The sequence below is a fragment of the Pimephales promelas genome, chromosome 7 (assembly GCF_988280905.1).
Source record: "Pimephales promelas chromosome 7, fPimPro1.hap1.1, whole genome shotgun sequence".
In the NCBI taxonomy this organism is placed as follows: Eukaryota; Metazoa; Chordata; class Actinopteri; order Cypriniformes; family Leuciscidae; genus Pimephales; species Pimephales promelas.
The window spans coordinates 73,700-99,841 of NC_142775.1; the positions used below are offsets into that span (position 1 = coordinate 73,700).

The following is a 26,142-nucleotide window of genomic DNA, read 5'->3' on the forward strand; positions in this document are numbered from 1 at the left end:
AGTTCTGACGTGCTCGTCACCGTTCAGGATCTCGGGAACCTGTGCAGCGACATCAAGAACATGAGCACCAGGAAAGCAGTGAGTGTGCACCTTACCCTTACCCGAGGTAACACGGACATGACGGACCATGGACGTGCAGATGATCACGGCGGCGTCGCGTTCCGACTTGCGAAGAGGGGAGAAGCGGTTCCGGGTGCATATCTCGAAGACCGGGAGGGGCGGCGGAGAGGTTCTAGCTCTGGTCCTGGCTTGTGTTTTCCGCTGTGTGATCCATGGTGTTGTGTCAGTGCCGGAATGAATGAAGCCAGAGATGATCGCGTCCTCCTGGGCAGAGAAACGCACGGAGTAGACGAAGTCGAAGTCAAAGGGTTACTAACCACTGACTTGTGAGCATCAGCGCGTGATGTCAGCTTAGCTTGCTTCTCCAGCAGACCACGGATCCGTTTCTTGACGTATTCCAGCTCCTGATTCACCGAGAACAGCTCGAATGTGTCCTCACCTGCACTCAGAGGTAACGTTAGACATGCATCTGATGTGTTCGCCAGATGAACAGTAACTCAGTAATGATACTACAACTAGCACTACTAATTTAGGACTGAAATGCCAGGTATAATCCGTATCCTTTCAGTGAAACGGGTGTAAAATGAGACGGCCGATAGGCAAGAGGCCACGCGTGAAATGCTAGCGGGCTAAAGGCTAGTAGCCAAGATTCGGAAAATTGGATCCAAGTAACGATAAAGCAATCTAATTGTTTTTTATAAGGAATAGTATTGAGGATAAGTTCACATGTTATAAAAATAGAAAGTTAATAAATGAGAAAGCTTGTTAATAAATGAGTGGTAAAGAACAGAAATCAACGATTGATGAATCAATTCAACTGAGCTACAAACACAAACCTTTACAAGAATTACGAGCCTGTATACTCACCTGACTGCTTTGCAGTGAAACCTCCAGCCGTAATTTCTGTCCGTCACATAAAGAAGAGGGTTACGTACGTGTATACTCACCTGTCTGCTTTGCAGTGGAGACCCCCGCTGTAAGCTTTGTGTCTGCTAACCTTTCGAGAGAAAATGACTCCGTGATTGTATACTCACCTGACTGGTTTGCAGTGAAGACCTCCAGCCTGGAACTCACGCCACAATCTCTGTGTCCAACCGCCCTTCAAGAGCCACCACGTGTCTGTATACTCACCTGACTGTCTTGTAGTGAGCACCTCCAGCCTGAAACCCTCCTGCAGCAAGCTTCATGATCACCGGCCTGCAAGAGGAATTAAGTGCAGCGTAATCACCTGACTGATTCCCAGTTGAGTTGCCATCAGAGTACCCCGACCCTGCATTCCCCCTAGTTAAATTTATCTTCAATAAAAATATTGTTTTACCCAAATCTTGTCATCTGTCCTCCTTGCTCGGTTCTCTGTCCGACTCCCCAAGGGTGGTACGGGTCTCAGGGGTGGGTGCAATCAGATTGGCCCGTCCTGACCTGGGACATACAATTGGCCATTGTACCAATAGACAGACAAAGTATAAATAAAAAAAATTCATTAATGTAGTGTAGATTAGCAGTGCTGGCTTGCTGAGAAGGAGCATGGCATTCGTATACAAGTACACACTCTCAACAGTAACATTTGTTTAAGAAGTTGGACATGTGGGATTTCAGCCCATAAAAATACAAGCCATAAAAATACAATGCATTCAAATGAAAGCACGGTCAATGCATGCTTTTTTTACAATTAGTTTAAGCGATGTTCTAATCATCTTCTATACATAAATTAGGAAGTACAACAGGCAATGTAATAAATCAAGTCAATTCATATAATAGGGCTGTGAAACGATAAATCATGATTAATTGCATCCAAATAAGTTTGTTTTCCTAATATTAGGGTTAAAACAGTGTGAGGTGCAAAAGGAAAGGTTTAAGAGAACAGTAAGTGCAGAGAAAAGCACGTAGAAACAAGAATAAGTCCCTCGTCTCCACACAAGGAGGGCTTCAGAAAATATGCAGAGGATCTGCTAATACTCCATTTAAGAGCATGTGGAGGTCCTGAGAAACACTCATAAAAGACAAGCATTTAAACCGCAAACTGCAAAGTTTAAATTGATTATGTTGGCAAAATAGGCAAGTAAACAAATTGACATTAACAAGCGGTCATAAGTGAACATGTCATTTTTTAGTTTTTTAGGGTGCACATTGATGAATTGATCTCACCTGAATTTCACCGGTCACTACATGTGTGGCGACCCTCTGTATCTGAACTCTGACTCACTCAGATGCATTTATATCCCTAAACAGCACCTGCAAAAACACAAATCATCAGACAGATCACGCACACATCCAGTACTCATTCCAATCAATCAAGATTGTGTGAGGACCTCACTGGAATAAAATCAAACAAAGTAAATTCATTAAAGCAACTTAGGGCATATTTGGAAAATTGAAAAAAAAAATTGAAAATTAAAACAGCAGCTCTACTAAAACAACCATGAAAACACCCCATTAATACACAGGAAGGACAGCGAAACTGACTAAAATATTACATTTGGGAAATTAAAAACTTTAAATAACGCAAGTATTATCATGTTTATCAGAGCAGGATCAAGGAATGTGAAAGAGGGCTAAAAACAAGGCAAGTTGTCTTACATTAACACTTTCATGCTTTTGTTTGTATTTTGTCAAAACATTTGCACAATGTTGCAATTTTATCATGCAAAGATGCAAGAATGACCAAATAAGACAGTCCAGCACTTTACACAAAAACAAAAAAGCACAGGATTTAAACAGCAAAGTTACACCAGATCAATACACACCCATGATCTAATGCTTTCTAACACAGTGTCCAAAACAGGCGAGTTTAGACAACTAACAATGAGCAACCCAAGAATAATGCTTCAGTTTTTGGGTTTGCAGGTGAAGAAAGAGGGGATGACCTCAAGTGGTAAGTATTTCCACACACACACATACCTTTTGGTTGCTGTGAGAGTAAATGAATAAACAATGTCTTTACCTCCAACGTTCCCACAATCGTTGAAAAACAGAGGGAATAGGAGACAGGATCTTGGAGAAACCTCAAAAGTTAAACCACTCAGGTATGTAATCCACAGTACAAGACCAGTCTTAAACCAAAGTGTGTGACTGGGGTGTGCTTAAATAGTGTGGAGATGAGTGTGTTTATCAGGTGCAGGTGAGGATGATGGCTGAGTGAGTGCAGGTGATGAGCAGGAGGAATTCTGGGAATTGTAGTTTTGAGTGATATGGCTGGACTGTGGCTACGTTCAAAACTACATACTCACTGATTAGGTACTTAATTTCAATAACGATTGCTAAAAGAGTAGGTATTATATGGCCTGATGACGTGATCTAGACATCTGCCATGTTGATGTTATCATGTGACCTACAACATTATTACAAGCACAGCAACTAAATATGAGTGACAGATTTATTTCTTCTATCTGTAAATATCTTGATATTGATGAAACTTGCTTTTTGTGGTCTTGAAGAATCCAGCACCACTTTATTTTGTGATTGTAGTATAACCAATACATTTAGAGTTGTTCAAGATATATATATATATATATATATATATATATAGACACATACATAAACTACATTTACCATTTGAGGTTGTTGCAGATGTGTTAATTCACATTTTATCCTAAATAAATGTTCCTCAATTTCTCAACAGTACTAATGGACAAATAGATAACTTATATTTAGTTACTTTATAGATTTATTTATTTACCTTACAGCTCATGTGTAAAGAGTTGGCTCAAGGGGGAATAATAATAATCAATCATAACTTATGATTATTAACATTTAGGTCAGTTAATTGGATTAACGTCATGTATCTAAACTAATATTACAATCAATTAATCAGTTCGTCCAAACAAACTCTTTTGAATATTCATTTATTCTAAGAAAAGGGTTAGGCCTATCTTTCATGGCCACAGAAAAATACTTCTTTCTTGGCATGTGCAGCGCATAGAGCATGTGACAAGATCAAGATCTTAAAATAAACTTTGTTTGTAAGCAGAGAAACAGAACCAAATACATATTGTGCACAAGTTTTGTCAACAAAGTCACAAACACATGAGTAACATACAAACAATTACACAGATATTGGGTAGATGTATAAAGTGACAGAATGAAACCGGAAGCAGGAATTAGAACTAAAGAACCATCACCTTATTTTCAGAGTGTCTCATTAAATGTTTGCCTGCATAGCTTTTGCATTGGACACAATTCTTGAAGTTGTTGAACATTTAAGTTGTTGATGATTCTGTGAGTGTCAAATGTTGAAATTGCAATCGTTTTCTTCTCCATTGGATGAAGCAGATATGATGAATTGCATGGGTAGTTCGACTCTGTTCTGGTTGAAGGTTTCCTCTCTGTCCATGAGCACATGTGTTAGGGTTAGGGTTAGCCATGCAGATTGTGACCTGCCGGCCCTGGGCTGGAGAGGCCACACAGAGCCTAACCAAACAGTGAGGAAGTCGGAAGAGTTGGTTGCCCATTCAGGGTTGGTAAAGTTGCAGTTTCTTCTGAGTAGGATTGAAGAAAACACAGTCTGACTCTGTTAGAAGAGTGAAGGCATGCCACTATGGGCCCGATAGGGGGTCCCCACAGACATTGGCAGCAGTGAAGGCCAGTGTAGAGATGGAACAGAGATTGTTCAGATAGGCCTTAAAGACTGGTGACTCCGGTGAGAGAGTAAGGGCTCGGAGTGTTACATCCAAAACTTTAATATGCTGGGCACATAAATAACATGTACATGGATGTTTGTATATGTGTGTGTGGTCTGAAACAAAGGATAATAGTACAAATTAGACAAAATGATATTACAGCCATTGTTAAATTGCTACAGATATTTTCATACTGAACAGTATCAACAATCAACAATTTACAAGCAATTCCACAATTATAATAGTGTATCATGTCAAATAACTGTAAAATGGCAACAGATTAACATTTTAAATGTTAATATGACAACACATTATAACATTGTCTGAGGAACTAGCACGTTAGCTTTCTGACATTGAATAACATTTCTGACAGAGTATCGAATAACATTATCTTGTGCACATACAACTTGCAAGATTAATATACCATTATAATAATATAAACAACATTATTATAGTGCACATTTCTACATGAAATAAGAAATAAACTCACTTTTCTGCACGAACGCACACAGCTTTGAAGTTTACATGCTCATCGTGACCCAGCGCGTGCGGTGTATCTGATCTGATATCTGATATCTGATATATACTTTATTGTCCCCGAAGGGAAATTTGTGATGGACACTGTCCATTCCGTAGCTTTACAAGACAGCAAAAAAAGACAATTCACAACAAAAAAAGAAAACAAACAGATATTGCACACTCTCTATATTGCACACTCTCTATATGGCCCTACATATTACATACTCCATAGAACACATACAAATTACAGTTAACATATTGCACTCTCCCTTAGGCTCATTTACAAAAAATACGTAGTTGGCATACTACGCACCCTATAGTACTGTATTGCACAATCCATCTGGCCTGCAGAATATACAATCAACATATTGCGCATATTGTAGAATACACAATTAATACTGTATATTGCACCTCCTCTATGGCCTACAAATCGTCCAAATGACCTATAACACACAACTCAATAACCAACATATTGCACACACCCTCAAAACACTACATGTTCAAGTTAATAAGCTTAATGGACATAGGTACAAAAGAGTTTTTATAACGATTTAACCTACATTTAGGAACTCTGAATCTTCTGCCAGAGGGTAAGAGCTGAAATTCTGGGTGGAGGATGTGGTTCGGGTCAGAAACTATTTTTTGTGCCTGTCTGATGACCGACTGCTCATAGATTTTCTGGGGGGGCAGGTAGTTTTTGACCCCCATAGTTTTTGTCGGATATGTTCAGTTTTCGCTGAGATATTTGTGTTTTTCAATTCCAGAGGGGCTTTGGGGGCCTGTATCTTGGGCCTCCGAAGGCCCACGATGTTGGGGGGGGGGGGGGGTCTCTTTCGAAAGGTCTCGGTCCGTTCTCCACACGATAAAAATTTGGCTGTAAAAATTGTAAAAATATAAAAATTTGGTATGAAGTGCATGATCTTAAAGGGGACGTTATCAGTAAAGTGAAAGACATGTGGCCTCTAGTGCTGAAACATGAAAGTGCAGTTAAAGGGATAGACTTTCCTACAGCCAGAAGAAAAAATGACTAAGAGAGCGTGATCTTTTGGTCATTGGTTTTTAAAGTGTGAAGATGTCAGACCCTCTGGATGATTGTGAGCCAAAAAGTTATTGTTTCCTTTGGAGGGAATTTCTTTACGACCCTTTTCCAAGCATGCATTTGAACGTGCTCTGAAATGGCGACACAAGCTCGGGAGAAAATCGCAAATATCTTGGAAAAATCAACGTTTCTAGCCAAATTTTTATCGAGTGGAGAACGGACCGAGACTTTTCGAAACAACGAACAGAGGGTGGGCTGAGAGACGTGACGTAGGCGCTAAGTGCCGAGTGTACATTGTAGGTTAGAGAAATCGAAAACCGAAACGACCGCAGAAATGGGAAACAAGACACGGGATGCATTTCGCTCTGTTATGGAGAACATTCCGGGGTTTTCAAACTGAAGCAAAAGTCATTTACAGCCATGTTCACTCCGGTATTTCGCATCAAGTGTTTACAGCCAGGAGCGGCGCGTGCACTTCTGCCGCTGCAGGCGAAAAAAATTTTTGCCGCCCCTCTATTTACAACATATACCAGCAACAACAAACAAAGACCAACATGCCATATAATGCATAAAAAACTAGTCTAAAGTCAGTGGCGCTTTGCACGTTGTTAATAATGCTATTTTAAGGGCGCATGCTTGGCCATTATGTAGCTTGTGGAAAAACGCGTATACACTTTGATTCTCTCATCAACACAGATGCAGCTGTTTTAATTTATGCAAATCATACATTATAACAAGAAAACATATTAACACTTCAAGCTTACACATTTAGGCTACCCACATTTTTCAGTCTAATTGTAGTAATGACGGATCAGACCTGTTTGGCCTATTATATAGTGGCAATACACATATCTATAAGGACATAACTTACCCCTATACAACTTCACTTCTCTGTCTTTTACGGCCATGACAAGAAGGTCTCCTCGGCTGTGAACGCTCCTGGCGCGCTCTTATTATCATATTATTATTATCATAATAATAACAACAATCCACCATATTTCGTTTCGACATTCTGCTGCATTAGTCCCAGATAGGTGATTCATGAACGATCTGTTCATTGCGTATGACCTAAGCGTAAGTTTAGGTCTCATGATCTCATCGTTTTTGCAATTTCAAACAAACATATTCATTTAATTTGAATTAATAAAGAATAAAAGTGATAGTAAAATGAATGGCATTACTGCCGCTGTGGCGACCCATAGAGAGAGAGAGAGAGAGAGAAATGGTAGTAATATGAATATTAATAATATTAGTCTACAATTAAGCTACATTTGTCTACATTCATTAAGGAACCTGGCTTAACAATATGGCATTGATTAATCTAGATCAATCAGTAATAAAATTACCTAAAAATGTAATATACTAATACATGGTTAGCATCTTAACATTTCCTTTTGCAATGCATTATATGCATAATCTGAACCCAAACACAAACAGTCCCCAAACCAAGATGAATAAATACTATAAATGTTGATAATTCTCTTTTGACGCATGAGAGCTAATGGTTTACGTAATTTCATTATTCTATTATTATGTTAATCTAGTATTATAGATGTTAACCTATTTTAATAGTATAATATCAGTTGTTTTTTTCCCAAAATCAAAATTTTACCTACAGCATGTTCCTTGACTGAATTTATTTATTTTTTAAATTTTTATACGTTTTTGTTTTTTTGATACTTTTCTTTGCACATATGGTAGTTGAGAGTTTCAAGCAGTGTTTAATAAAATTGTTTCAATTCACTTAAATTTAGAATCTTTTTTTTCCGACTGTGGTATCGATTTAGTATCGATACCGAGGTATTAGGTTCTGGTATCGTACCGAAGCCAAAATTGTGGTGTTGAGCCATCCATACTATGTTGGCATAAGGCTATGTTGGCATTTGCACCAAATTTTTATTGAGTGGAGAACAGGCCGAGACTTGACTTGACTTGACTGACTTGACTTGACTTGAGCTGGAGCCTGTGCCTGTGCCATCCCTCCAACATATAAAGAGTGAAACTTCCTCTTTTCTCCCTCTCTTGTTCGCTGCTAATGCACAAAATATTCTTACTGGACACTAGTGTTGACACTAAATTATTATATTTATCTTGTTTATTTATTACACTAAGTGTCTCTTTTAACTTATTAAGATTTATTCTTTTATTTCATATTTTATACTTTTATAATGTCATGTGTGTTATGTCTCTTATGGCTGCTGTCCTCTGTGAGCTACCAAAAAATTTTGTTGTATAACTACAATGATAATAAAGTTATATTCTATTCTATTCTATTTTATTCTATTCTATTCTATTCAAAATACAATACATCCACTATGTTTTTAGTGGCTCTGATGTCGGAAATAAGTGAAAACTACTATGTATGTCATAATTACATCCCATCCCACGACAGAACACTTTTGATTCTAGGAGACATTACCGGCTGTCGTTGAAACAATGGAGGATGGTGTGCAGATCACCGAGGGCGGGGTCTATGCCACAGCCACACTGTCAATCAAACCCCTTTCTCACTTTCTACGTCACAAAGAGCTGAATCTTAGAACAGCTCGTTCTGAGACAGTGAATATGATTTATTGAGATTGTAAAAAAAAACACTGGGTGGATTTTTATCATTCTAGGGTGGTTTTGCACACACACTGCCAACACACATTTATGTTCAAACATCACGTAAAAGTGAATTTTTCATAATAGGTGCCCTTTAATGCTAATTAGTGAATTATCCCTTTAACTTTTAAGTTTTACGTTTTTTTAAGTTAAAAAACAAAACAAGAATTGACATCTAATTTAATAATTTTGTATTTTATTATATTGCTTCTCTCAAGTGTTTTCAAAAAAAAAATCTGCAAACATTTTGCAATGATAGCTGAACAGGTAGAGGTTGTAAGGACCCAAGTGCAAGAAAACTTGAGGGTTTTTTTTTTTTGTTTGTTTTGTTTTTTGTTTTTGTTTTTTTTTGGGGGGGGGGGGTTACTAAATTGCATACAGGACAAAACTTAACAAGAACTAAAGACACAGGAGGGTGTATGTACACTAGGAACAACAACAAAAAAACATTAAAAAAGGAGGGAACTTTGAGCCAAGAACAGAGAGAGCAAAATAAAGTAATTTCAAAAGACCAATTCAATAGAGAACATCAAGATAAACAAAACATGACAAAAATATTTGCACTGTTAAAGATCTGAGGTGGTAGCCATCTTCAAATGGTGCTGTCCTGTCGGCCCGGAATATAGTGCCCTCGTTTCTGTGGCTTTTGGCACAAATGATATGCGAAAATACACACCACAAGTATAAAACAGGAGGATGTAGCAGCTACCACCAACCACAACGACTCTGAGTCTACAGAGAGAGAGAGAGACAGAAATTTAAACACATCTAAATAGTGTAAAATAAAATATTAGATTAAATATTGCATTTGTTCAGCGATTATAATATAAAGCTTGCAAAATCTTTATCATAACTTAGTGCTAAAACAAAGAATCTGCCCTTCCTAACTTTACGGTCAGAAGCCGCTACTACAGTTTATACTTTAAGTTTTTAAATAAAAAACGTCTATTTTTGAAACATTTACATAAAGAATAAAGATGTATAGCAATAATATATATTTCTTTCAAGAACAGGCCCAAACATCAAATCCAATACATACTGTAGCAAATCATAAATGCTTGATTCCTTGCATTTCTTAAGTGTTTTTTTTTTTTTTTGAGGACAACTTTATTTTTATTACAAATTATGTACTAAGTACAAACAGTGATTATTTCAGATAAACCCACATCCAACCAAAATGCTTTGAATGACAGTATTAGACTGGACGTAGAAGGGCAGGGAGGAGGACGGACATATACAGACGATAGACAGGTAGACACAACAAAAACCAAATGCAGACAATAGACAGATGGTCACTAATGTAAAAACAAGGAAATTAATGCTTGGACAATAACAGACCAATTGTAAAACGAAAAGGCAGATAAATACATACGGACAGGCAAATATAAAGATACAGTATTACCAAGTCGGTTGGGAAAATCTACTGAAAGGGTTGGTGGTGATTAGTGTGTGTAAGTGTGTGTGTGTGTGTGTGTGTGTGAGAGAGTATGAATGAGAGATAACAGAGAGAGAGAGAGAGAGAGAGAGAAAGAGAGAGAGAGAGAGAGAGAGAGAGAGTTCCGTTCAGCAGCAGCAGCATGAAAATGAGCTCCTGATTTTTTGCTTTTTAAATGTTGTTTTAAGACAAGACAGACAATCAATTTTTATAAACATTTATAAAATAAGACCATCTGCAACATTTTAACAAAAGGACATTGAACTGATCAAGAAAATTCAGCAGAAGACAACTAGCTGACAACCAACAGACAGAAGGCTGACAGAAGGCTAAAAGGCCTCACAACTGCCACGAGAGAGAGGAAAAGAGAATCTCCGAGTGAGTACACAAAATATCTACAATCAACCACCTGTTTTGGAGAAAGATTTGCCCAAAAACTGATTTAATTAATCTACAATATAAGGGCTAACTCCAGTAGATATAAATATTCATAAAACAACAACAAACTGCCAGCAACTGTCAGAATATTTGAAAAATGACGGAATCAATCCCTGTAACATACCCATCCAAAGCTACCAATGAGATCCTTAAGAAAAAACATAAAGAAAAGCTCCTCAAGGACAACCCAGAAACCCTGTACTCCGACTTGTACAGGAATGGAGAGGTCAGTAACATCATATTCTACACAGAAGACCCCGAAGCCTGGCACTCTGCAATCAGACATCATTACCCCTCAGTGATTAGAAAGGGCATCAGTAATGGATGGAAACTACAGATTAAAGAAGAAGAGGATCCAGATTCAGATGTCACAATAACAGCAAACCTTTATAAAAACGGGACTGTAATGATTCAGGGGAAGCTGAAACAATTTGAAGAGGATTTCCTGCAAATTAAAGTAAAAGCTCAGCTGAACAAGACCAGTCCTAATACACAGAAACGTGCAGATGACCCCTCGACCTCCAGCCATCAGTCCACAGCTGAGCAGTCCAGAGACGACAGTGAGGAGATCTCCCTTCTACACAGCATCATCAACGACATGAAGGAGAAGTTCAGGGAGATGGAGCTGGAGCTGGTGCAGCTGAGAGAGGAGGTGCATAAAAGTGAAGTAGTGAAGGAGACTGATCCAACAGAGAAAGAAGCGGATTACAGGAAAGAAATAGAAATCCTTAAGAAAGAAACTCAAGAAATGAAAAAACAGGGAGAAGAGTACAGCAATCAGATATCTGAAATGAGGGAAGAGTTGAGAAAGCTGAGAGAGGACAGAGAGTCCCACACCATACACCGGTCAGCTGTGGAGAAGCAGCCGACACAGAGAGGAGAACAGCAGTGCTCAGAGGAGACTCGTCCTCCAGCGAACACAGAGACCAGCACCAGCAGCCCTCCTCCAGCAGACTCCCACAGTCAGACACAGCCGCAGATTATACTCCTCATGGACTCCAACGGCAAGTTTATCGATGAAAAGAGACTTTTCCCCAGAAAAAATGTCAAAAAAATATGGTGCCCAAACACACAGAAGGCCCTGGAGCTCTTGTGTGAAGAAGAGCTGGGTTCCCCCAGTCACATCATCATCCACACCGGCACCAACGACCTCCGAGCTCAGCGAGAGAGAGTAGCCACAGCTCTCATAAACGTGACTGAGAAGGCATCCTCCAACTTCCCCAACTCCAAAATCATCCTGTCCACCCTACTACTGCGCTCGGACTTCCACCCAGACACCATCAGGCATGTAAATGCTAGAATTTCCAGAGACTGTGCCCTAAAGCCCAATGTACACCTGGCTCAGCACCCCACTCTGAATCTCAGCAGCCTGTACGACCACGTCCACCTCCACAGAAGGGCAGTCCCTGTGTTTGCCAAAACCCTGAAGGACATCGCACTCAACCGCAGCTCCAGCGCACCGCAGCGACTTCACGGACACCCCATAGAGTTACTGCAAGGACACCCCCCTAAACACCACCCCCTCCACCACTTCAGCTCTGACCGGAGGAACCCCACGACAGGCTCTGTGTTCCCCCCTGGAAAACACCGCATGACCAGGCCTGAAGCCCCCTCGCCTTCTCATCCACATGATCATCATCAGCAGCAGCAACAGCCGGACAGACGGAGCTACGCTGAAGCAGCCGGCAGATCCCCGAGCCCCAGCACAGCCCACAGCCAGACGGACTCATCTCCATCCAGAGACCTCACTAACATCCAGCACATGCTGACCCTGCTGTGCTCACATCTCATGGGTTAGAAAAAAAAAAAAAAAAAAAGAAATGTATGTATGAGTGTGTATGTGTGAGAGTGCGTTTTATTTCTACTTATTTTAAATCAGATTTTTAGAAACATGCATTATTCTTAAAAAAAAGTAGTGTATGGATGTGTATGCGTGTGTGTTTATATATATGTGTGTGTGTGTATGTGTATATATGTGTATACATGTGTGCGTGTGTATGCGTGGGTGTTTCTATGTATGTGTGTATGTATGTATATATATATATGTGTTTACTTTATACTCATTTTATCCGATTTTTAGAAACCTGATATTACTTTATGTATGTGTATGTGTGTGTGTATGGCCATGTGTATGTATACATATATAATATGAATATGATATCTTTGAATATCTATTTGACACATTTAACTTAATTTCATAATATTTTTATGTAATATTCTTCTTGATTTATCAATTCCATATACTGATGTCTGTCTTGTTTTGAAATAACTAATGTGATTATTTAATGAGCTCATATTCCCTGAAAGTCACATGTTGGAACATTCAAGGACTGAGGTCCTCCGTTTTTGGTATCAAGAGCCAACATTCAGACTTTAAAAAAGAAATTATGGATTCGGATATAATAATCCTACAGGAAACATGGAATGTTAGAGATTTGTCCACTGGCTGCCCAATTGGATTTAGAGAAATAGTTTTACCATCCACAAAATTAAAAGGGGTGACTCAGGGCAGAGAGTCAGGGGGAATGCTGATTTGGTATAGAGCACACCTCATAACCTCAATCACAGATATACAAATCGGAAAAAATAACATTTGGTTAAAAATCCAAAAAGACATTGTCTCCACAGACCGTCATATATTCTTGTGTGCTATGTACATTCCCCCAGCCGAGTCCCCCTATTACAATGAAGAAACCTTCTCCATCCTGCAGGAGGAGATCAGCCATTATCAAACTAAAGGGAGTGTGTTAATATGTGGCGATCTAAATGCTAGAACTGGAAATGAACCAGACTTTGTTAAGGGAAACAAATATGTCACAAACACCAGCCTCCATCTGCCCTCATACCACCTAAGACACAATTATGACAAATTAACAAACAAAAGTGGGAAAATCTTACTAGAGCTGTGTCGATCACTGGGCCTGTATATAGTGAACGGTCGTATACGGGGAGACTCTTTTGGGTCCTACACCTTTAACTCTTTCTTGGGCAACAGTACTGTAGACTACTTCATTACAGACATTGACCCAGTGCATCTCAGGGCATTCACAGTCAGTCCTCAAACACCTCTGTCAGACCACAGTAAAATTACACTATATATAAGACAAACTCATCCCAATGAATCACACCGACAGCCCTCCCACTTACTGAAGCTGCAACCACCCTACAAGTGGACAAAGAACAGCACAGAAAATTATCAAAATGCACTAGAAAGTAAAACGATCAACTTATTATTAGACAAATTCATAACAAACACATATTCACAAAATAAATTAGGCATAAATCTGGCACTTAGTGACATTTCCAAAATATTCCACCAATCAGCATCCAAATGCAATTTGAAAAATAAATCATCAAAAAGGAAAACAAAAAACAACAAAGAAATGTGGTTTGACAGCGAGTGCAAAAATATCCGATCAACTGTACGCAATCTTTCAAATCAAAAACACAGAGATCCTGACAATGAAGAACTCCGCCATCAGTATCACGAAGCCCTTAGACTGTACAAACAAACTCTTAGAGTCAAAAAGGAACAGCACACAGAACAATTATTTCAAGTAATAGAAGAGTCAATACACACCAGTAACTTCTGGAACAACTGGAATTCGCTCTATAGACCACAACAGGAAGAATTGGCCATTCAAAATGGGGACATTTGGAGGACACACTTTGAAAATCTGTACAAAACAACTGAAACAAATCCTGCTCGAAATGAATTAAAAACCAAATTAGAAATCCTGAAAGAAAAAATTAAAGACAATCAGAACCCCCTAGATTTCCCAATCACAATAAAAGAGCTTACAGAAAGACTACATGCTTTAAAACCAAACAAGGCATGTGGCATAGATGGGATATTAAATGAAATGATCAAATACACCAACGAAAAATTCAGAACTGCAATTGTCAAATTATTCAACATTATTTTGAGAGTAGGATATTTCCCCGACACCTGGAACCAAGGCCTAATAACACCAATATTTAAACAAGGAGACAAATATGAGCCAAACAACTACAGAGGCATATGCGTCAATAGCAACCTGGGGAAAATATTCTGTTCGATTATTAATATAAGACTGCAAACATTTCTCAAAACCCACAAAATTCTGGACAAAAGTCAAATTGGATTTCTGCCCAAACACAGAACATCTGACCACATTTACACACTTCACACGATCATTGATAAACATGTATACCAAAATAAATCCAAAATCTTCGCTTGCTTTATTGACTTTGAGAAGGCTTTCGATTCGATCTGGCACGAAGGACTCTTCCTAAAACTACTGGAAAATGGGATTGGAGGGAAAACATTTGATTTGATCAACACTATGTATAAAAACAACACATGTGCTGTAAAAATAGGGAATAAAAGAACAGAATTTTTCTCCCAACAAAGAGGAGTCAGACAAGGTTGCCCATTGAGCCCCACTCTATTTAACATATATATAAACGAACTAGCCAAAGCATTAAATAATTCCACTGCCCCCGGCCCAACCCTGACCCAATCAGAAGTTAAATGTCTCCTCTTTGCAGATGATTTAGTCCTCCTGTCTAAAACACAAGAGGGACTACAGCAGCTCCTCAACGTCGTAGAGACATTCAGCCAAACGTGGGCTCTCAAAATTAACTTTGCAAAAACTAAAGTAATGATCTTTCAAAATAGATCCAGGTGTAGGGAAAATAAATACATATTCAGAGCAGGAAACCAAGTCCTCCAACACACCCATGACTACACATATCTGGGTCTGAAACTGAGTTCAACAGGGAACTTTAATCTGGCTGTGAATGAGCTGAAGGCAAAGGCAATGAGAGTCTTCTACATGATTAAAAATACAATTAGACATGAAATTCCAATTCGAACCTGGCTAAAAATCCTAAAAGCAATAATTGAACCCATTGCTCTTTATGGCAGCGAGATATGGGGACCTCTAAAAACTCAAGACTTCTCAAAATGGGAAAAAGAAGAAATTGAAACTCTGCATACCCAAATTTGCAAAAACATCCTAAAAGTGAACAGAGCGACACCAAACAACTCATGCAGAGCTGAATTAGGACAATACCCCCTGTTGATCAGCATCCAGAAAAGAGCTATAAAGTTCTACCAGCATCTAAAGCACAGTGACCCGAGCTCATACCAGGCCGAAGCCCTGCGGTGTCAGGAGCAGAACCGGCCCCGGAGCGCACTCTCACAGCTGATGCTCAAACTACAGCCTGACCCGCACAGCACTGTCTGCTGGCCCAACCAAATTATACAACTACAAAAACTAAATTACATTAACTATTGGAAAGATGCTACTAAATCACAAAAGAAGATGGAACTCTATTTAAACCTCAAAAGAGATTATAAACCAGCAGAATACCTGAGCTGTGTGAAAGAGCATAAAGTGAGAAAGACCCTGACCAGATACAGGCTGAGTGACCACAGTCTGGCCGTAGAGAGAGGACGGCACCGGCAGAGATGGCAGCCGCGAGAGCTTAGACTGTGTTCACTGTGCTCTCAGAGAGAGGTGGAGACAGAAGAACACTTCCTCATTCACTGTGATCATTATCACAGCATTAGATCAGAGTATTTCTCTAGATTCCAACAACTAGATCCAAATTTTATGGCATTGCCAAATTCAGAAAAATTAATTCATATTTTGGGAGAAAACTCCAGCTCAATCACAACAGCAGCAGACTATGTAACAGCCTGCCACAAACTACGAGAGTCAGCCAGTGGACAAAACTAAAGTCTGAAAGTTGGTTAAAAAAAAAAAAAAAAAAAAAAAAAAAACTTTTTTTTTTGTTTGTTTATTTGTTTATTTATTTATTTATTTTGTTTGTTTGTTTTCTGATATATATGCATGTATTTCATGCATTTGTTTACTGATTCATTTACTGATTATTTGTTCATTGCCTATGTAATGGCCAATGCTTTGGCAATACTGTATAAGTCATGCCAATAAAGCTCATTTGAATTTGAATTTGAGAGAGAGAGAAAGAGAGAGAGAGAGAGAGAGAGAGAGAGAGAGAGAAAGAGAGAGAGAGAGAGAGAGAGAGAGAGAGAGAGAGAGAGAGAGAAGTAGAAAAAGAGAGAGGCAGAGAGAAAGGGGTTGTGTGTATATGAGGAAGAGGGGGGATTCAGATGTTGACTGCCGACATTGTTGTAAGGAGTGTAAATGGCACAGTTATTGCTGAGGTTGGAGAAAGGTAATGAAAGGTTGTCTTCCAGATGTCTTTGAAGGCTGAAGTTTTGTTATTCTTTGAGCTCTTCTGTAATAATAATATTGCAAGAGTTTCTAGATTTCCAGTTTTGAAAGACTATTTTCTTAGCGATGGTTAGGGAGACAAGTAATGGATTTTTAAATTTCTGTGGAATGGGTATAGAAGTAGTGTCTCCCAGAAAACAAAGTATGGGGGAGAGAGGGACTCTACAGTCCAAATGGTAGAGAGTGTCTTTGTGATTGATGTCCATAGGAAATTGACAGGTTGACAGGACCAATTAGCATGTAAATGTGCCCACAAGTGCTGGATGCAGAATTGGGTCTTCCTTTGAATCATACTGTCCAATTGTCTTTGTGAATTTTTTAATTCGGTTTGTATATCATCTAAACGGTTGAGAGATAATTGGTTTGTCAAATGTTTGATCTTCTGTTCTAGTGTATTTTCCAATTCCTTTTGCTGCTTTTTCTTGTGTGTAGAATATGATATGATTGTACCTCTGATGACAGTCTTACCAGTGTCCCAGAGTATAGATGGGGAGATCTCTGGAGAGTCATTCATCTCCAGAAAGGATGCCCACTCCCTTCTAATTAATGTATTGAAATGCTTGTCCTCTAGGAGAGACGTATTTAGACGCCACCTAGAAATTTTGTTTTTTCCACAGAAAATTTAAATCCCCATTCTGTCCCCCATGCACTTCTCGACTTGATTAATTCCATCTTGCATTTTTAATGACATATTCCACATTTCCTCCTCTTTTCCACAATGCTCCATCATCTACAAACAACGATCTACCCATATCAGTTGAAATGTTTACAAATACATCATTTATCATAATGGAAAATAAAGTTGGACTTTTTACACTCTCCTTAGGTGTCTCATTCTCTACCGTATATTCACTTGATAATTCTGCTCCTATCTTCACCTGAATACTTCTTTCATTGAAAAAGTCCATAATCCGATTAAATATTCTCTCCTCTCTTCCTCTATGCTACCTCTATGCCAGCCTTAAAACCATTCCATCTCTTTGTTGCCCTCTTGAGGTCAGGATGAACAATTTCACCCCTGTAACAGGGTAACAGTTACAGCGTTAGACACATAAATTTGACTTTACAATACATTTCTAACATACATATTAACAACAAACTCTAAACTAATCAATTCAGTTAAATCAACTCCAAAACATCAGTTGTACACAAACCTTTAAATTGTCCATAAGGCAGTTCGGTTTCACTTTATTTTGATGGTCCCTTAAACACATTCTGTTGACTATAAGTAATGTTGCACCTACATGTCTACTAGCTCACCTTAGGGTGTTAGTAGAGTATTAGTAGACTGGTTGGTTTAGAGTTAGAATAAGATGACATGCACTTGCAAAAATACTGATACCGTATTTTCCGCACTATAAAGCGCACCGGATTATAAGGCGCACCTTCAATGAATGACCTATTCTAGAACATTTTTCATACATAGGGCGCACCGGATTATAAGGCGCCAAACGTTTGACTGGGTTTGTGTTATGCATCCACTAGATGTGCTAAAGGCTAAAGGGAATGTAGCGAGTGTGCGGCGCCGGAGGCGGGGCGTTTATTTAGTACGCTAAGCATGCGGGCACGTAACTTACATTCATATGAGTATTCAATGTGCGACGGCTCGCTGACAGCAACAGCTGGCTGTTTTGAATTAGACGACCCAGTTAGGGTTAGGGTTAACCCTGTGTCGCTGCAGGGTTTTGAATACGGTCCTGAGCCGTTGCTGGGCGCCGCGGACAGACGGCGAATGGTGCCGCCAGTGTGTGTACACTCAGAGAATAATGTGTTGGAATTTTAAAGATGTGACGCTGCGCGACGTGGCGCTGAGCTTCTCGTCCGGTGTGTGACCTCCGGACAGGAGCGCGAGTCCGCGGGCGAATTTAATAACATGGAGCGTTGTTAACCAATTGATCCATATATAAGACGCTCCGGATTATAAGGCGCACTGTCATTTTTTGAGAAAATTAAAGGCTTTTAAGTGCACCTTATAGTGCGGAAAATATGGTAGTCATTAGACTGTCTGTTTTAAAGGGCACCTATTATGCCCCTTTTTACAAGATGTAATATTGGTCTCGGGTGTCCCCAGAATGTATTTGTGAAGTTTCAGCTCAAAATATCCCACAGTTAATTTATTATAACCATTTGAAAATGTCATTTTGGGACCTGATTAAAAATGAGCTGTTATGGGTGTCTGCCACCTTAATGCAAATGAGCTGCATCTGCCCGCCCTGCCTTTGGATGAGGGCGTAACTTGATACCTATGGCAGTCGGTAAGCAGAAGGGGAGAGCGAGAGACGCGCTGTTAAATAGTACTAAGAGACTCAGGCAGAATAAACACATGAGAATGGACCAGTACGTCTCGGTATGGTTATTTGATACATTTATGTAATTATAGAGTTGTTGTTATCGCGTCTTTTTGCAAGTATGGATGTGCAACACACACACACACACACAGACAGACACACACAAACACTAATGCTGGCGCATTTTTTTGAAACTACATACACATTCTGTGATAAAGTTTGCTACGTACAAGCGAAATTACATTTATGCGAGGGACGGGGACCTGTGGCGTCATACAGGTGCTTCTGTGGCAAATGTGAGAAGATGGCTAACTTACAGAACAACAACATATATGCAGTTTTTAATACAATATCTTCAAATATATATTTATAAACGTGTGGTTACACACTATACAAACAATGTTTAAATTATATACACAGACATCCTACGACGACAACAACTTTAGACGCATAATTTGTTGTTGAATTGGCTGATAGACTGAAAAGACTATTTGCTCAAAAATCATAAAATACACTTACTAGAGGTGACGTTGGATCGCAAACAGTAGACGACAATCCACACTTGAGGATTAATTTTTAAGCCACAACAACAGGATTAACCCACGAGTCCACGACAGAATACGTATGATTCCAAAAGACATTACCGGCTGTCGTTGAAACAATGGAGGATGATGTACAGATCACCGAGGGCGGGGTCTATGCCACAACCACACTGTCAATCAAACCCCTTTCTCACTTTCTACGTCACAAAGCGCTGAATCTTAGAACAGCTCGTTCTGAGACAGTGCACATGATTTATGGAGATTGAAAAAAAACACTGGGTGGATTTTTATCATTCTAGGGTGGTTTTGCTCACACACTGCCGACACACATTTATGTTCAAACACCATGTAAAAGTGAATTTTCCATAATAGGTGCCATTTAAGCAGGCAGTCTACTAATTCTCTAATGAGAGTTATTTGACATGTAGTTGCAAAGTTACTTATAGTCAGAAGAATATTCTAAACGGACCACCAAAATAAAGTGTTACCGGCAGTTCTAATCACACATGAATAAAAACACTGAGCGTAGTGTTTTTCTAGTGTATTCTGGCCTTAAAATAAATAATTTTGGGGATTTTTAACTTGATATTGAGATTGTTCAAATGAAGATCATGGTGAACGAAAAACATTTCTCATGAGCATGTGAAAGTCTTTATTTTATTTTGCAAAGGTCCCTTTAGGAGCTTTGTACATACATAACTTTCAAACAAGCAGTTTTAAAAAGAGAAGCATGCAACTGACCAAAGGGTACTCACCTTCTAGTTTAATTTGAGCGACAACTTCCTGTTTCTGATCTTGGTTTTGACATATACACTTCAACTCGGTCCCATTGTCCTCTGGCTGAAGCTCAAGGATAACCAGCTGCACCTCAAGATGGTTTCCTGTGATACTGAAAACACATAATCTCTGTGTGATGCTAAATTGCTAAATTGTGATTGCTAAATTTAATGCTAAAATGCTTATCATTTTAAAGCCCTTAAAACCTATGAGATGAACCCTGAGAAGAGCCGGCTCCTTCAGCTGGTCCTGCGGCTCCACACACACACTGACACCACTAACCTTACTCCGCCTCAGGACACACACACAATCCGGCCCAAACACATCATACAAGCACAACGAGAGAATTACCTGACCTACTGGACTAAAACTACAGAGAAACAAAGTAAACTTGAATGTTATTTGGCCCTAAATAGAGACTACACCACCGCAGAATACCCGAGTACAGTGAAAGACTGCAAACTGAGAAGAAGGATGACGAGGTACAGACTGAGCAATCACACACTGACTGTAGAGACGGGCCGACACACACAGAACTGGCGGCCCAGAGAGAGACGCGTCTGCCCGTACTGTGAGCAGGGAGAAGTGGAGACCGACCAGCTGCCCCAACTATGAGGACATTAGAGGGACTTTTTACACAAAATTTGAAATACTTTACCCTAAATTCATGCAATTAAATAACAAAACACAATTACATCTATTAGGTGAAAAAAGAGATTGTATCACACTAGCAGCCAGATACATTGATGCATGTCACAAAAAGAGAGAGTCGACGACCAATCAGTGATGCGCCAACACACACACACACCCCTGTACACCACACACTCATACGCATTGTTTTTCTAAATTCTTCACAGAATTTTTTTAATGTTCATAAACTGTTCCATTTTATTTATTTTACACTGTTAATTTGTACAATCAATTTAAAATGCTATATTATTTTACTATGTTGATGTCTTTATAATTATTCTATGTATTCCAAGCTTTGGCAATATTGTATGATGTACAGTCATGCCAATAAAGCAATTTTTGAATTTGAATTTGAATTTGCTAAATTCAGTGTAGTAGTGAGAATTTAATGAAAGTTTCTGTTGAACTAACTTCCCTCTTTTTGTCCAATGTATTGCGGTGTGACTCTATAATAAACCGTATATACTGTTTCACATTTAGCTGCTATAGGACTTTTAACAGGTTCTACTCACTCAGCAACACACCTGCTGTGAAGCCTGTTGGAGATCCCTAAATATAATTTTGAACAGGTGTGTGAAACGATGAAAATGAAATGCAATATCTCAAATAATTAGCAAGAGTTTCTATTTAAAAGCATCTGCTAAATGAATGAATGTACATTTAAAATTTTAAACTTTCTAAATATATTATTATATAAATATTAACAATTAACAAGCCACCAAATGTGCAAAACAAACAAAAAATTAAATATTGACTAATACTGAATTGAATTCAAAATTATCTTATTGCGGTTGATGCTTGAGACGTCTTTTGTCTCATTTAACTGTCAACAGTAATACATTACCACTTAAATGTGATAATACATTACCAATTAAATGTGATGATATATTTAAATATGTAAATTATATTAAGGAACTGAAAAACTAAAAAAAAACTATAACCATTCATTTGACTTTACTAAGGGCCATAACTAGAGGAGGAAACTGAGTGAAAATGACATGAGCTTAAGATCCCCTTCAATTATATATGATTATTTATTAATTAGGGATCAATGTTACCTTATTTCAGTCTGAAATGCACGTCCACCCAGGTAAGAGTTTTCAGCTGGCAGACCATTAACCAGCCATGTCACATCTGTGGACTGAGCGGCCTGGTTTCCAATGAACACCTTGCAATGGATCACCAAACGTGAGCCTGAAAGAGAACAGTTGAAAGATACAATTGAAGTTTGCTGTGTAGCTGTCTGAGAATCACTATGTAACAGTAACTAATGTTGGGAAGGTTTAAGGTTTTTGAATGAATGATTCATTAATTTTTAATGATTTTAAAATATTAAATTTCTTTCTGAAGGAGGTTTGGGTGTTTATGCAATTAGCTACTAAACATATGCTACCTCATTTAGAATAATACAGATTTGTCAACAACTGAACTTGTGTACATAAATTGCAATTTAGAAATCTTGTGAGAGAACTTCTGCATACAAAAATACAGAACTTATATGTAATCATTATTGAATGAAATCGAATGTGCGATATGAATCAATGTTTGCTTTATGTCTATTTATTAATAACTAGTAGTAGTCCACCACCAAGCCAGACAAACCAAGGGCCTCATTTATAAACTTATGTACACACAGATTTGATCAGTGTGTGTGTGCGCTAAAATCCATGCCAACATTCACTTTTCTAAAAACAGTCTTTGACATGGAAAAGTGCTTACAGACACGTCAGAGTCTATACATTTTTCTTTGTGGCAGAGAGTCGGATTACTGCATCTCCAACACAGGTCAGCACAGTGATGGTCAGGACCAACGATATCTCCAACACAGGTGAGCACAGTGATGTTCAGGACCAACGATATCTCCAACACAGGTGTGCACAGTGATGCTTAGGGCCAACGATATCTCCAACACAGGTCCGCACAGTGATGTTCAGAACCAACGATATCTCCAACACAGGTGTGCACAGTGATGCTTAGGGCCAACGATATCTCCAACACAGGTGTGCACAGTGATGCTTAGGGCCAACGATATCTCCAACACAGGTGTGCACAGTGATGGTCAGAACCAACGATATCTCCAACACAGGTGTGCACAGTGATACTTAGGGCCAACGATATCTCCAACACAGGTGTGCACAGTGATGGTCAGAACCAACGATATCTCCAACACAGGTGTGCACAGTGATGCTTAGGGCCAACGATATCTCCAACACAGGTCAGCACAGTGATGGTCAGAACCAACGATATCTCCAACACAGGTGTGCACAGTGATGCTTAGGGCCAACGATATCTCCAACACAGGTCAGCACAGTGATGGTCAGAACCAACGATATCTCCAACACAGGTGTGCACAGTGATGCTTAGGGCCAACGATATCTCCAACACAGGTCAGCACAGTGATGGTCAGAACCAACGATATCTCCAACACAGGTGAGCACAGTGATGGTCAGAACCAACGATATCTCCAACACAGGTGTGCACAGTGATGGTCAGAACCAACGATATCTCCAACACAGGTGTGCACAGTGATGGTCAGAACCAACGATATCTCCAACACAGGTGTGCACAGTGATGCTTAGGGCCAACGATATCTCCAACACAGGTGTGCACAGTGATGGTCAGAACCAGAGATATCTCCAACACAGGTGTGCACAGTGATGCTTAGGGCCAACGATATCTCCAACACAGGTCAGCACAGTGATGGTCAGAACCAACGATATCTCCAACACAGGTGTGCACAGTGATGGTCAGAACCAACGATATCTCCAACACAGGTGTGCACAGTGATGGTCAGGACCAACGATATCTCCAACACAGGTGTGCACAGTGATGTTCAGGACCAACGATATCTCCAACACAGGTCAGCACAGTGATGGTCAGAACCAACGATATCTCCAACACAGGTGAGCACAGTGATGGTCAGAACCAACGATATCTCCAACACAGGTGTGCACAGTGATGGTCAGAACCAACGATATCTCCAACACAGGTGTGCACAGTGATGTTCAGGACCAACGATATCTCCAACACAGGTGTGCACAGTGATGCTTAGGGCCAACGATATCTCCAACACAGGTGTGCACAGTGATGGTCAGAACCATATCTCCAACACAGGTGTGCACAGTGATGGTCAGAACCAACGATATCTCCAACACAGGTGTGCACAGTGATGGTCAGAACCAACGATATCTCCAACACAGGTGTGCACAGTGATGTTCAGGACCAACGATATCTCCAACACAGGTGTGCACAGTGATGTTCAGGACCAACGATATCTCCAACACAGGTGTGCACAGTGATGGTCAGAACCAACGATATCTCCAACACAGGTCAGCACAGTGATGTTCAGGACCAACGATATCTCCAACACAGGTGTGCACAGTGATGGTCAGAACCAACGATATCTCCAACACAGGTGTGCACAGTGATGGTCAGAACCAACGATATCTCCAACACAGGTGTGCACAGTGATGGTCAGAACCAACGATATCTCCAACACATGTCAGCACAGTGATGTTCAGGACCAACGATATCTCCAACACAGGTGTGCACAGTGATGGTCAGGACCAACGATATCTCCAACACAGGTGTGCACAGTGATGGTCAGAACCAACGATATCTCCAACACAGGTGTGCACAGTGATGTTCAGGACCAACGATATCTCCAACACAGGTCAGCACAGTGATGTTCAGGACCAACGATATCTCCAACACAGGTGTGCACAGTGATGGTCAGAACCAACGATATCTCCAACACAGGTGTGCACAGTGATGGTCAGAACCAACGATATCTCCAACACAGGTCAGCACAGTGATCGTCAGAACCAACGATATCTCCAACACAGGTGTGCACAGTGATGTTCAGGACCAACGATATCTCCAACACAGGTCAGCACAGTGATGGTCAGAACCAACGATATCTCCAACACAGGTGTGCACAGTGATGGTCAGAACCAACGATATCTCCAACACAGATCAGCACAGTGATGTTCAGGACCAACGATATCTCCAACACAGGTGTGCACAGTGATGTTCAGGACCAACGATATCTCCAACACAGGTGTGCACAGTGATGGTCAGAACCAACGATATCTCCAACACAGGTGTGCACAGTGATGTTCAGGACCAACGATATCTCCAACACAGGTCAGCACAGTGATGTTCAGGACCAACGATATCTCCAACACAGGTGTGCACAGTGATGTTCAGGACCAACGATATCTCCAACACAGGTCAGCACAGTGATGGTCAGAACCAACGATATCTCCAACACAGGTGTGCACAGTGATGGTCAGAACCAACGATATCTCCAACACAGGTCAGCACAGTGATGTTCAGGACCAACGATATCTCCAACACAGGTGTGCACAGTGATGGTCAGAACCAACGATATCTCCAACACTGGTGTGCACAGTGATGTTCAGGACCAACGATATCTCCAACACAGGTGAGCACAGTGATGCTTAGGGCCAACGATATCTCCAACACAGGTGTGCACAGTGATGGTCAGAACCAACGATATCTCCAACACAGGTGTGCACAGTGATGTTCAGGACCAACGATATCTCCAACACAGGTGAGCACAGTGATGTTCAGGACCAACGATATCTCCAACACAGGTGAGCACAGTGATGCTTAGGGCCAACAATATCTCCAACACAGGTGTGCACAGTGATGGTCAGAACCAACGATATTTCCAACACAGGTGTGCACAGTGATGGTCAGAACCAACGATATCTCCAACACAGGTGTGCACAGTGATGCTTAGGGCCAACGATATCTCCAACACAGGTCAGCACAGTGATGGTCAGAACCAACGATATCTCCAACACAGGTGAGCACAGTGATGGTCAGAACCAACGATATCTCCAACACAGGTGTGCACAGTG

At 40.0% G+C, this 26,142-nt stretch overlaps 1 protein-coding gene across 1 annotated transcript in view; it reads right to left on the bottom strand.

Annotated features, from left to right (window-relative positions):
• Positions 1 to 3,886: 3,886 nt before the first annotated feature.
• Positions 3,887 to 26,142, bottom strand: part of LOC120461966 (interleukin-1 receptor type 2) — a 39,818-nt gene continuing 17,562 nt past the window's right edge. The window contains exons 8-10 of the mRNA XM_089132870.1: positions 22,312 to 22,447; positions 20,542 to 20,675; positions 3,887 to 9,570 (exon numbers count right to left, since the gene is read on the bottom strand). Coding sequence (XP_088988996.1) covers positions 9,431 to 9,570; positions 20,542 to 20,675; positions 22,312 to 22,447 — 410 coding nt within the window. The 3' untranslated portion in view covers positions 3,887 to 9,430. The remainder of the gene's footprint in view (positions 9,571 to 20,541; positions 20,676 to 22,311; positions 22,448 to 26,142) is intronic.